Below are 13,851 nucleotides of genomic sequence, written 5' to 3'. Positions count from 1 at the left end.
CTCTGCGTGCCTCTCTGTCTACTTGTGTTCTCTGTCTGCCAAATAAATAAATAAATAAATCTTTAAAAAAAAAAAATCCCAGGGTTCTGGGTTCGCACCCTACATCAGGGTCCCCGCTCAGTGGAGAGTAGCTTCTCTCCCTGCCTCCACCCCTCCACCTAGTCATGTTCGCTCTCTCGCAAATAATTTTTACAAATTTTTACAAATTTTTAGAAAGACTTTATTTGCTTACTTGTTTACTTATTTATTTGTTTGTTTATTGTTTATTTATGTACTTATTAGAGAGAGAGAGAGGAAGCAGAGACAGAGCACTAGCGGTGGGGGAGAGGCAGAAGGAATGGGAGAAGCAGGCTTCTTCCTGCCCAGCGGGGAGCCGGATGCGGGGCTCAATCCCAGGACCCTGGGATCATGACCGGAACCAAGGCGGGTGCTTAAGGGACTGAGCCACCTGGATGCCCCATTAAAAAATAAATAAACAAAAAATAAAACCTTAAAAAAAAAAACAAAACAGAAAAACAGTAACCTGCTACACCAACTGAGACAGCCAGGCACCCCCAAACATGTTTGAATATGAATGGATTTAGAGCATTTGGAATACTAAGGCACAGGTAGCTATGTGCCGGTTCTCTGTAAAGCCCTGCGTGAGCCAGAGCCGCCGGAGGGGCCGGGTGTGCTCCTCAGGAAGGCAGACACCCCTGGGAGAGAGAACTGCAGTCGGCTTCCAAATAAGGAGGGGCACGGGCTATAAATAGCAGCTAGGACGAGCCGGGGCATGTCCTGACTTCCAGATCAGCTCAGCTCTTTGCGGCTTGGGAGACTCTGGGCTATAGCTCCCTCTTTGTCTGCTCCCTCTTCCCCCACCACCTGCCCAGCCAGGGGTACCAGCTCCTCCTAACTTCTCCCATCTGCCCAGTGGCACCATCAGCTGAAGGTTCTGGGATTCCGCCCTGAGCCGGCTTGGAGGGGGAGGCCCCAGGTGCTCCAGGAGTCAGTCAAGTCTGGGGGCAGGGGGGACCTCTTCTATGTTACAGGAGGGAAACAGAAGGGCAGCAGGTGAGGACGTGTGTCCCAAGTTCACAGTAACTTGGAAGCACAGCTGGGCAAGGAGGCTGCAGGCCCCCATTCACCCCCATATTCACTCCCCTTTGATGCTGGAGCCCCCCTCCCTGCCCCCTATGAAAGCAAGCGGGAATCTGGAGCAGTGGCTGGAATAAATTGTCCCTCCCCTCCGTGAGGTGAGGCCAGGACATGGTCAGTTTGCCGTGAGATACCGATTTGCTGGGCTTGGCGCACAACACACAGGGGAGAGGGTGACGTTTTCTTTCCTCTTTGTGATTGTGTGTGAGCAAACGAAGTGTGTAGAACCAACGTGCCTGGTCTAAACTGAAGGGGGTCAGCATAGGCTGCCCTAAAATATGCCACTTTGGTATAAAGGTATTTTGAGCTGAAGGCAATTGAGAGTCAACAGATTAAAAAAAAAAGTCTTGGGGCGCCTGGGTGGCTCAGTGGGTTGGGCCTCTGCCTTTGGCTCAGGTCATGATCTCAGGGTCCTGGGATCGAGCCCCGCATTGGGCTCTCTGCTCACCAGGGAACCTGCTTCCCCCTCTCTCTCTGCCTATTTGTGATCTCTCTCTCTCTGTCAAATAAATAAATAAAATCTTAACAAAGAAAAGTTTTTTTTTTTTTTTTAAGTAAGTTCTGGGCCCTAGTAGGGCTTGAACTCACGACCCCAAGATCAAGAGTCACATGGGTCTACCGACTGAGAGCCGAGCCCCTCCTAAATTTTATTAGCATAGATTCGTTTTCTTTTGCATTGTTTTGTTGGATTGTATAGAAAGAGAACCAAGACCCTTCTATGCCTTTCTACTTGCACAAAGTCCTTTATTTTTACCATATTCAGATTTATCAGTGTTTTGCTTTGTTTTTATTTATTTAAGTTTTTCTTTATTTATTTGACAGAGAGAGAGCACAGGCTGGGGTGGGGGGCGGCAGAGAGAGAGGGAGCCCGATGTGGGGCTCAATTCCAGGACCCTGGGATCATGATCCTCGCCAAAGACCGACGCTTAACAGCTGAGCCAACCAGGCACCCCAGTGTTTTGCTTTATAGTGGGACCGCTCTGTGTCTTGTCAGAGAGCTCATTCCTCTTGAGGTCAGAGAGACTTTCTCCCATTGGCTTCTGAAATGTTAGATCTAGGTTTTTACATTCTGGTTTGTCTTAACAAGCTGTTAGATGGGACATACTAAGTCCTAAACCTTAAAATATTAACTAATTTAAACCTCATAAAAGTCCTATTTACTTAATATTACATAAAAGCCCTATTCAAACCTTTGGATGAGGAAACTGAGACATTCAGTAAGTCTCTCCGAGCCCCACAGCTAGTGAGGGGAAGCCAGAATTCAAACCCCCAGTTTCCAGAATCCATGACTCAGACTTGGCACACTTTGTTAGATACCTGGAATTGATTTGTATGCGTGGGCTGAAGTGGGGGGCCAATTTTCTTCTTTCTCCATATGGAAAACCACCAGCACCAGATAACAGGGTGATTCAGGGATACTTTTTTTTTTAAGAGTTTATCTCAGAGGGGCGCCTGGGTGGCTCAGTGGGTTGAAGCCTCTGCCTTCAGCTCGGGTCATGATCTCGGGGTCCTGGGATCGAGCCCCACGTCGGACTCTCTGCTCGGCGGGGAGCCTGCTTCCTCCTCTCTCTCTGCCTGCCTCTCTGCCCACTTGTGATCTCTGCCTGTCAAATGGATAAATAAAATCTTTAAAAAAAAAAAAAGAGTTTATCTCAGAGCTAGAGAGCAGGGGGAGGGGCAGAGGGAGAGGGACAAGCAGCCCCCACACGGGACTCCATCCCAGGACCCTGAGATCATGATGTGAGCTGAAACCAAGAGTCGCATCCTCAACTGAGGACTGAGCCGCCCAGGTGCGCCCTCATTCGGGGATACTTTGCAGAGCAAATCCCTGCTATTTCAGCTTTCAAAAAACTAAAAAAGGAAGAAAGGCCGAGTCTGTGCTCCTTCCTTAAGTACTTTGTCCCTCCTACCCTCGGGTCTGCAGATCTTCAAACATGGTAGGGAGCCTCTCTCCTGCCTTGGGTCCTGGTCTTGCCTTTTCAAAATGGTGCAAACACCCAAGATGTCCTTCTCATGCCTCTTTCAGAAGAATGCGGCTGATGGGCCAGCCCGGTCTCCTCTGTGGAAGGCACTGTCCACGGCCCACTGGTGTGACACTGGCAGTCACGGCCCAGTGTGGGGATGGGGAGGGGCTAGGGACGTGGGGAGCCTGCAAAGGAATGGAGGGTACAGCCCAGGACAGAACGTTCGAGCTGTTCCAGGGTTCAGGGGCCGTAAGCAATGCCAAGATTCCAGGAGATGTCTGCTGCAGCCCCTGGATGTGTCCCTGGGACGAGGATGAATGAGGGAGACACCTGTGTGTCCAGAGCACGCAGTAGCCTCACGGGTGGGGAGTGGAGGGCCCCTTGGGAGGGTGCTTTCGGCCGCCGGGATGCAGGCTGCTGTACCAAGCCTGGTGTTGAACAACTGTGAGGACAGTGCGGTGCTCATTCGTGGTGGTGGTTAGTCCCTGGGGTTGCTGTGACAGTCCACGGTCCATGGACAGGCCCCAAGTCCACGGTCACAGAGATCTCGCCGCTTTTGACCTCGCTGGGGGTGGCCAAGTGGGCTGACACCCCCCCTGGGGGAGGGGCAGCAGTTTGGGGACACTCTGTTCCTTATCCACACGCTGTTGAAAGTGGAGAGGTTTCGATGTTCCCCTGAAGGTCTCCCGTGCGTGTGCACGTGTGTGTGTGCGTGCACACATGCGTGTAGGAGTGGGGGGGCCCAGGGCACGCTGTGTTGCCTCAGAGGGTTTGGGTGGTAGGGAACCTGGGTGGGGAGGGGATGGCAAGTCAGGGAGAACATTCAGGACGGCTGCACCGTGCCCCCCAACACTATTTGGGGGGCAAGGGTGTGGGTGTGTCTTTTTTATGATTATCACCTGTGACCAACGGAGATTAACCAGACCCTAAAAAGGAAGTAAGCCATTGAAGGTCTTATCACTAGTCCCCGCTCAGTGGGGATATGAATAGAAATGTTAAAAGGATTTAAGTTCCCTGGTTAGCTTTCTGTAAAAGACCAGCCCTAAGGTCCTTGTTGGCAACCCTGTCGGGACCCCTCTCGCTGTGGGGAGTTGTTTCTGTATCTTCACTCAGTAAACTTCTGTCTCGTGACTCAGATTCCTTCTTCGACTCGGTGCCAGGAGAACCGCGCTGCCCGGCTTCACTTGGAAGCCGTTGCACAGAGGAAGTTGATGTTAAGGTGGCGGGTGTGTGGCCAGAGGTCACGTAACCGAAGCCGAGTAGAAACGCACTGTAACATTCTTGCAGCGTGTGTGTCCTGCAGGTTTAACAGGTATACAGCGTAAAATTCGCGGCATGAAGTGTATACACGCTGTACAGCCGTCACCTGGTTTTTGTTTTTGTTTGTTACCTAGATATATTTTTTAAAGATTTTTATTTAGGGGCGCCTGGGTGGCTCAGTTGTTAAGCAGCTGCCTTCCGCTCAGGTCAGGAAGCCTGCTTCTCCCTCTCTCTCTCCTCCTGCTTGTGTCTCCTCTCTCGCTGTGTCTGTCAAATAAAATATTTTTTAAAAATTAAAGTATTTATTTGAAAGAGGAGAGGGAGCACAAGCAAAGGCGGGGGAGGGGAGGGGCAGTGGGAGAAGGAGCAGCAGGAGCCCAAGGCGAGGCTCCATCCCAGGACCCCAGGATCATGACGTCAGGCAGACGCTTAACTGCCTGAGCCACCCAGGTGCCCCTGGATTTTGTTTTTTTAAGCACCATATTTTGTCACGTCAATAAGTGCAGGATGCTGACAGTCCCGCTCGGTGTAGCCCGAACCCCTCTTGCTCCCCCAGAAGGCAGATGCCCCATCTCCAGAGGCTCTCAGCTTCACTCGGCCTCCTTAGCACCTGACTCAGCAGGGGCTTGGCTAGGCTGGAGGCAGGGGACCCCTGGCTGTCCAGAGCCAAGAACCTGGGACCAGTGGACCCCACACTGCTGGGAAGGGCCCTGCACCACCTCACCAGGAGTCGCCCTGGCGGGTGGCCCCTGCTCGGCTCCGGTACAGGGTGCCTGTCCTGCTCAGGATTGTCCCCAAGCCCAGGCCGGATAAACCGAGGCAGTGAGGGCGGAAGAGCAACCTGTACCCCGAGACCTGGGCTGAACTCCAGGTGCTTGGGGCTCTGGTCCGCTCAGGGGGTTGTCCACTGCCATGCCCCCCGGAGCCCTCCCAGACCTGCCCCCCAGGATCAGCCCTTCCACGTCGGCCCGAGGGAGTGATGACTCAGTCCACGTGAATCTGGAGTTCTCTGGATTGGACTGGACAACTCAGTCCACATTCCACACATGCGGGTGAGGGAATTAACTTGTAGGAGCAACAGCCCGAGGTGAGGTTCGGGTGCAGGACTGGGCTGGGTGCTCCTAGCAAGACGGTAGAGGTGGGGCGGGTGATGGCTGCAGGCAGAGGAGAGGAAGAGGGCGGCTGAGGAGCCTGGGGTTGGCCAAAGGTGAGACTGTTTTGCTTTTTGGCCTGTTGCCCCCGGAAGCTGGCACCAGGCCCGAGTGACTTGTAACTGAAAAGAAGTCAGAGGTTGGCAGCTGTGCCCCACCCAAGATTTGGGTGAGAGCGAGGTGTGGTCACTGGACAGGCCGGAAGTGAAGTTAATTGGCCTGCCCAGGTCCCAGCGGCCCAATGACCCCTCTCGCCTGCCTCTGCTTTTCCTACCAACCTTTGCTCCGGCCAGGATCTCCATCTCCTCCGCTGCCTGTTTCAGCCCCCTTGCCCTCCTCTGAGCTCATCCCCACAGCCACTCCCCTCGGGATTTTGGGGGGGCCTAACCTTGGGTTTGCTTTCAAGCCTCTACAAGGTAACTTGAATAATGGGACGTTTTTAGAAACGCAAATTCACCAGGTTTGATATTTCAGATGAGTGTGGGTGGCCCCGTGCAAGCTTAAACCCATTTCATTTATTTTTATTTTGCAGAGCATTTTAGGGGCTCTTAGGGAATGCTGAACTCAGGACATACGCAAAGAAGTCTTATTCCCATAACTTGGCCCTAAGATGACTCTGTCAGTGAAAAATGTAAGGGAGAATTTGCTTATAAGGGAGGAGATCGGTCACCTGAGGAAGTGAGTCACCTAAGCCCTGTAAATGTCTGAGGACCTTTGGGGAACTCCTGGCCAATGAAGGGCTCAGGGGCTTTAGCCCCAGGCAGGTTAGGGTGGACCCCAGGAATCCGTTTTTCAAACTAGTAACCCATCCAACTTGATGCAGGAGGTGCTGATCACCCCCGGGAAGATTGGGGTCCTCTCTGAGAGGTGTGGCTGGCAGGCAGCGGACAGAACTGAGGAAGCTGGAACCTGTCTGAAGAAGGAAGGGAGCTCTGAACGGTGGGGTGCCGGGTGCCCTCCTGCATCGTGGATGGGAATGAAAAATGGTGCAGCCGCTGTGGAAATCAGTCAGATGGTCCTTCCAAATGGAGACGTAGACATTTCTGTATGGCCCAGCAATTCCCCTCCTAGGTACATCTACTCAAAGAAACAGAAAACAGGGACGTAAATAAATCCACATCCACGTGTTTGCAGCAGTGTTGTTCTCAGTGGTCGGAAAGTGGAAATAAACCATAAACTGAGTGTCACTGACGGAAGAATGGATAAACAAAACGTGGTCCAACCGTGCCCTGCATATCGTTCAGCCATAAACAGGAAGCACTGTTATAACAGGGCTACGGCGCGGATGTACCCCGAAAACATTGTTCGCGGTGAACGCAACCAGAAACAAAAGGGGATTTGTGTCTGTGATCCCATAAACCCATAGAGACTCGGTTGCCAGGGGCTGGCGGCGGGGGTGGGGCGCTGGGAGTAACTACTTAATGTGTACAAGATTTTCTTTTGGGGTGATGAAAATGGTTTTTTTGGTTGTTGCTAACATTACAGGTGTACTAAATGCAACTGAATTGTTTATTTTAAAATGACTGATTGTATGTTCTGTGAACTTCACCCCAATATAAGAAAAAGGGTGGGGGGAGGCAAGTGCCCAGAATCAAGGAGGCAGCAGGGTTCTCCAGCACCAGCTCTGCCTGGGGAAAAAGGGTCTCATGGTTCACTGGGAACTGAAACCCGATAATGGCGTGCTTCTAAACACATGCACATTGAAAATGTATGCCTTTTATTGGCATTAGAAGACTGGGTTCTTGGACAGATGCTAAGTGAGTGGAAAGACACAGAGGCTGGGTGACGGTGATCTGGTTTAGGCCACCCAGCCTTACAGCCACACTTGGTTTCGGAACCCAAACCGTGTTATCCACCCACGATCTGCCCTAAACTGTGAGCTTAGATTACAACTCAGCTTTGTTTCTCTTGCCTCTGACCCTCCCCAGCGTAATTTACCACTTTGCAAGTTGTTGACAACTTTTCAGTTGATTTAATTTAAACATAAGCAGGGCCGGATGGGAGGAATGCTGGGAAGGTGGGTCCGAGGGCTCTCCAGGGTCGGATGATGGTATTTTCTTGCATGGTGTGCCGCTTACGCGGATGTGGTCATTTTCGAAAGTCTGTTATGCTGTAACTCATGATCTGATAACTTTTCTGTATGTATATTGTACTTCAAGCAAAAAAAAAAAAAATGAAAATAAGGCAATGTACTAAGATACTTATATAAAGATGCTCTTCTCAAACTTATTAAAAACTGGAAATAGCCTGCATGCGTAAGAATAAAGGACTGGTAAACTAACTTCTAATACATCTATAAAATAGTTTTACACAGTCATTAGAAATGTTGACAAAGATGCGTATTTATTCACTTGGAGGTGGTAAGTAAACAATATGAAATAAGTTAGAAAAGAAGGTATATTCCAAAATATTAAAAGTGATCATCTCTGGGCAGAATACTGGTATTCATAAAATTAACTAATCCGAGGAGCTTCTTAGGTACAAATTCCTGAGCCCCCAACACTCAATTCCCTTTCGGTCTCCCCCCGCAATGCCAACCACACATACCTACCCAGGCTAACTGTGCGCATAGCCTGGTTCTGCCCTTGCACCCCTTTGAGAATCTGATATAAACTGCGGATCCTCTCTCCTAAAAACCAAATGGACACACCAAATCTTGGCTGTAACTTCCAGGTGGAGGGGGGTCATCCAAGACTCCAGTTAAGAACCTCTAATGCAGAATGACAGAGATCAACCATTTCTTCGTTTTCCTCTTGTTCTTTTTTCTTTTTTTCCTTAGATGACTCCTTGCTCCCAACTCCCTAAAGGTGAGAACCTGTGCCAAGTGGCACAACTCCTTGGGCCATTGCCAAGGTCAGGGCACATCCCTTTAGTATGTTTTTGTCGGGACTCTGGTACCATCCAGAGGGGTCAGCAAGCAGCGGGTCGGTGGGCCACAGTGGCGGCCCTGAGGCCTGCTTGAGAACTTGCCAGTGCTGCTCACTTTCTCTTCCCGCCTCCTCGCTGTGCCCTTGCAGGACAGGACTTGGGGTGCAGCCTCGACTCCCACCTCTCTGCTTCTGGTTCCGAGAGGGCAAGCCGACTAGCCGGCGCATGAGTCTGAGGAAGCTAGCTAGCCCCAAAGTTCTGATGCCCCGTCTTGTAAACATCAATACCAGAAGCCCCTCCGTTTATGCAGATCTGGGTCCCTACAACGAGAGGGGAAACATTCCCTACAATTAAACGGGAATAGGGTCAAAGCCGCAGCTTACATGTTTTAAGGACCCCAAGAATATTTTATTAACAGATCGTATGAGGAGATCTCTTTTGTGCGTCCCTCTAAGCGTCAGGGACTGCTCGGGCAGCGGATGGTTCTATGGCTTTGAAGAGGAAAAAGGCCAACTGGAAGTGTCCCGTCTACTCGGGCCGGAGAGGAGTGGGTAGGATCACAAACGGCCTCGGCCACCAGGTGGCGTCCCTGGCCGGCCTGGGAGTGCAGCTCAGCCCAGGAAGCCAACGCCTCTGCGGTTCCCCCTCTTCCTTCAGGCTGGATAGGGCCCCATTCCTCAAGAGGACTCATGCCCCAACACCTGTGAGCACGAGGGGTGTAGGGCTGCCACTGCCCTCCTCTAACACCTGCTCTGTCCCCGGCCCTACCCAGAGGGGCGCCTTGCTTCCCCGCCCCTGGTCACTGCTCCTGCCTCCTCTTCCTTGTCTCCTCTTGGCCTCGAGCCCAGCTGCCAGGCAGGATGAACCAGGGCACCACGGCACAAGGCACCAGAGTTTTCTTAGCCCTGGCATAATAAAAAGAAAACCCAAACACTTTTCTTTCTTTTAATACCTAAGAGTAAAAATATAAAAAATCCCAAACCCAACAACGCAAACCATCCATTTGAGTGTTGTGCCATGCCTGGTCTCAGGTCTCCTTTCCAGGGCTGTTCTGAAGGAGCAGCACCTGCTGGGCCCTGGGTCCTGGGGAGGCCCTTGGGTAGCCAGAAGCCATCCTGGCCTTTATCCCGCACCTGTGACACCCAGGACCCAGCGTTTCAGAAAGGCCACCAGGAACTGTTTTTTAAAAATGTGGATGTAACTAGGAAGAAGTTTTCCCTTGAAGCTGAGCTGAAGGTTATTTCTTGTGGAGAAACTTCATTTTATTGCCTAAAAAAAAAAAAAAGAAAATGAGAACATGTCACCAGGCATACAAAAGCGAAACTTTGCCTTTTCCATCCGGGACCTAGAAGGGGGGGGCAGGGACACACAGACACACAGACACACAGACACACACACACACACACACACACACTGTTGCCTCCCACGCCACCTCTGGAGCCTCTCCTCACGCAACCTCTCCAATGCAGGGGATCGTCCCCAGACATGGGGAGCTTTGAAAGGAAGAATGTCAGAGCTGTAGAGGAGCATTTGCTCCGGAACAGGTGACACAGGGAGCACCGAATGGAACATGTCCTGCTTCCTAGGCTCGATTCCCCAGAAGACTGAAGAGCCTGGGAGAGAAGGACTGCCCAGGGGCCAGTGAGGCGAGGAGGGCTCCCCTGCGGCCAGCTCCGAGCAGGAGCCTGCAAGGCCACAGAGCAGTGAGCTCTGCATTGTTTGGCCCCCGTGGAGGAAATCTGCCAAGACTGGGGGGACCAGAGGCTGGTGATGGGGCCTTACCGAGTCCCTTCAGGAACTTATTGACACCACTGTGTTCTCCACTGGGGAGTGTTTCCAGGTACTCTTGGGCTCGGACCTCAAACAAACCTGTTGGCAAGAGAAATCCCAGCCATTTTAGTTCCTTCTCACTCCCGCTCTTCTAAACAGAGCCATTTATTTCCTTACTGCCATAGAAAGGAAGCCTTGCTTCTGAGATGAGCTGCTCCTCTGCACAGGCTCTGAATCCTGAGCTCTAGAAGGGGTTTTATTGGCCTTATAATTGCCCAGCCTTGTGCAGTAACTATTCTGGAAGGCTCTAACGCTAGCTCCTACATGAAATCCTATTTTATTCAACAAACACCTTCCAAGTGTCTATACTGTGCCAGGCACTCAGTTTCAAAGAGGGACCAGACAGCCCTGGCTTTCAGGACTCCTGTCTCCTCCCTTTTCCTCATGTTCTCCCCTAACAGGGGAGAACTGGCCAAATGGTTTAGCTTGCTGGGAACCGTCTGCCATCTGTGGGCTCAGGAAGGCCAGACAGGGCACCCTGCAGGCGCCTTCTCCTCTAGCCCCAGGCCTGAGGCTCCGGCATGGTCTTCCTTTTTCACGGATCTTCCCTGGACCTCTAGGACGCCTTCCACGCTACTTTTAAGCTTTTGTGTGATCTGTAAGCAGATATTCTAGTAAGCAGAGCTTCTGCTTCAAGGAAGCCTGTCATCAGCAGCGTGACTCAGACTCTAATCCATTTCCTTTTGTCTCTTCAGATCCCGGCTCCTCAGAATACCTCAGGTGTGACCAGCCCCTGTCTCGTCTTTGCAAAGAGCTGCAGGAAGGGAGGGGGGCGGCTTTGGTTCCTTCACCCAGGCTCGGCCATCACAGCACCAGAGGACAGGGGGCCTGGGGCCGGAGGCTGTCCTGGGGCCCTCGCTGCCTTTGCTGTTCACTGCACTGGCCTCTCCTTGGTGGCGTGTCCCACACAGGTCTGATTCCCATGAGTGACCGTCTTCACCAACATTTCTAGCTTTCCGATTCCCAGAAGGACTTAAGACGATGCAAGAAACAGAGGGGGGAGACTTGATCCTCCCTCACAGACTCCCCGTTCTCAGCCCTGGAAGAGGGATGAAGTCCAGCCAGAGGGGACAGGAAGAGGGAGGAGAGAGAGCGCAGGCGGGCAGGCTCCTGCCAGAGGACCCGCCAGCTCCCCAGGCTGAGGAGTCTCTGCTGTGCTACCTCGAGTGCTGCGGCCAGTCAGCGGAAAGCAAAGCGAGGAGGCGCTCACACCAAGTGGGGGCACGACCATCCGCTCTGCCCCTGCCCGCTGGTGCCACGCCCCGCAGAGACTGGCAGAAGGGAGGAGAGGCCTGAGGAAAAGGAGAGGAGGGCCCGCGAGGGACAGGAGAGCACGCTCTGGAGAGTTTCATCGAGTTGGCAAGATGGAACACAAGGAGAACCTGCCACCAGAACCTGGAATGTGGTTCCGGGAGAGGCTGTGAGCAGGGGAGGAGATGGCCAGAGAAGACCAGCGGGACACGGGGGCTAGGTGACCAGCTCCCCAGCTCCGAGGCAGCAGAATGGGGCCTCCTCCGGGCAGGCTGCGCCGCTGTTCCCAGCTGCGCCCAGGCCCCATGACCTTCCTCCCTGCTCCCTGTCTCTGTGGCCTGGGCGTCTCTAGCTGGTTCGAAGGTGCCCCTCACCTTTGGCATCCTGCCGGCGCAGCTCCCGCTCCTGGATGAAGCCCCGAAAGGTCTGGGTCTCCATGAAAACCTCCAGGAAGCGGCGGAGGCTCTTGGAGGAGACGGCTTTGCGGAAGGCCTCTCGCTGCAGGGTCCTCTCCTCGCGCTCTCCTGCCGTCAGGAACAGGGAGTAGTGGCCCACGATCTCCACGAAGAAGCGGACAAAGGCTTCGGACACCACCTCGTTCAAGGGGCTGGACTCGGGGCCTAAGAAAAGTGGGGAAGGGCAGGAGCCAGTGAGGGCGGGGGGCAGCGGCAGAGCCTGAGACAGTCCTAGGGGCACAGGTAAGAACTAGAGCGGATCATCATTCTCCAGGACAGATTTTTTTTTTTAAATTTTATTTATTTATTTGGCAGACAGAGATCACAAGTAGGCAGAGAGGCAGGCAGAGAGAGAGGGGGAAGCAGGCTCCCCGCCGAGCAGAGAGCCTGATGCGGGGCTCGATCCCAGGACCCTGGGATCATGACCTGAACTGAAGGCAGAGGCTTAACCCACTGAGCCACCCAGGCGCCCCAGGACAGATGTTATCTAGGGTGGTAAAGTCATTTCTCCCTCCCCTTTAATCCGGTATTTTAGGGCTGAAATGGGGGAGATGGGAACATAACACGACTGATTGTTAGCATGAGATCCAGATCAAAGGGTCACGCCCCTGGTTTCTCTCCTTGCATGCCCCTCTGGCCAGTTTTCCTACTTAACTCAAGGCCACGTGGAAGGGCTGGTCACCGGCCCACTGGCTGCCGGATGCTAGTGATGGAAGGGGAGACGGCGCGGCTGAACTCTCACCGTACTTGCAGTCCGGGGGCCCATCATCCTGGTCACTTGCCAGGTCATTCCTCTGCTCCAGAATGTGCTCTAGGGCCACCTGAAGCTTCCTGGGGAGGATGGAATCCTCATCATCCATCTGTAAAGCAGAGAGAGCAGGTGGGTCGGTGTCCCAAGGCCCTTGGGGATGAGAACCACATCCTGGCCCGCAGCTCACCCGGCACAGTTTTGGGGTTAGTGGAAGAAACATGATTTGAAGACAGAGATCTGAGGTTTGAATTGTGATTCCATGTTTGTTTCTTTTTAAAGTTCTACTTATTTATATACACCCCACAGGAGGCTCAAACTGCCAACCCCGAGATTGAGAATCACATACTCTTCAGACTGAGCCAGCCAGGTGCCCCTCTTGATTCCACTTTTTAAAACCAATATGAGCCTCAGTTTCCCCACTTGTAAAATGGGTACCAATCAATATCTACCTCATCGTGAAGATTAAAAGGGATACAGAAGACACTGATGAAAGAATTTGAGAAAGCTATAAATAAAGGGAAAGATAGTCTGTGTTCATGGATTGGAAAAATTAACTGTAAAAATGTCTATTTTAGGGGCATCTGGGTGGCTCAGTGGGTTAAGCCTCTGCCTTCGGCTCAGGTCATGATCCCAGGGTCCTGGGCTCGAGCCCCACGTCAGGCTCTCCGCTCAGCAGAGAACCTGCTTCCTCCTCTCTCTCTCTCTCTCTGCCTACTTGTGATTTCTGTCTGTCAAATAAATTAAAATCTTTAAAAATAAAATAAAATAAAATAAAATAAAATGTCTATTTTACCCAAAGCCATCTAGAGATTCAGTGCAATCCCCACCAAATATATATGTATGTGTGTGTGTGTGTATATATATATATATATATATATATATATATATATATATAAAAGATTTTATTTAGGGGAGCCTGGGTGGCTCAGTGGGTTAAAGCCTCTGCCTTTGGCTCAGGTCATGATCCCAGTGTCCTGGGATTGAGCCCCGCATCGGGCTCTCTGCTCAGCGGGGAGCCTGCTTCCTCCTCTCTCTCTGCCTGTCTCTCTGCCTACTTGTGATCTGTCTGACAAATAAATAAATAAAATCTTTAAAAATATATATTTTATTTATTTGTTAGAGAGAGCGAGAGAAAGAGCGAGCGAGCACAAGCAGAGGGAGCAGCAGAGGGAGACTGAGAAGCA

The 13,851-nt window shown here is 52.0% G+C and overlaps 1 protein-coding gene across 4 annotated transcripts in view; it reads right to left on the bottom strand.

The window, feature by feature from the left end:
* Positions 1–7,836: 7,836 nt before the first annotated feature.
* DENND2A (DENN domain containing 2A) overlaps positions 7,837–13,851 on the bottom strand; it is a 102,681-nt gene continuing 96,666 nt past the window's right edge. For all 4 annotated transcript variants that reach the window (XM_032305659.1, XM_032305658.1, XM_032305656.1 and 1 more), the window contains exons 17-20: positions 12,659–12,776; positions 11,836–12,081; positions 10,163–10,249; positions 7,837–9,649 (exon numbers count right to left, since the gene is read on the bottom strand). In XM_032305659.1, the coding sequence (XP_032161550.1) occupies positions 9,618–9,649; positions 10,163–10,249; positions 11,836–12,081; positions 12,659–12,776 (483 nt within the window). In that variant the 3' untranslated portion in view covers positions 7,837–9,617. The remainder of the gene's footprint in view (positions 9,650–10,162; positions 10,250–11,835; positions 12,082–12,658; positions 12,777–13,851) is intronic.

The sequence above is a fragment of the Mustela erminea genome, chromosome 11 (genome assembly GCF_009829155.1).
Source record: "Mustela erminea isolate mMusErm1 chromosome 11, mMusErm1.Pri, whole genome shotgun sequence".
Taxonomy (NCBI): domain Eukaryota; kingdom Metazoa; phylum Chordata; class Mammalia; order Carnivora; family Mustelidae; genus Mustela; species Mustela erminea.
The sequence above is the reverse complement of the archived record's forward strand: the minus strand, read 5'-3'. Positions and strand labels throughout refer to the sequence as shown.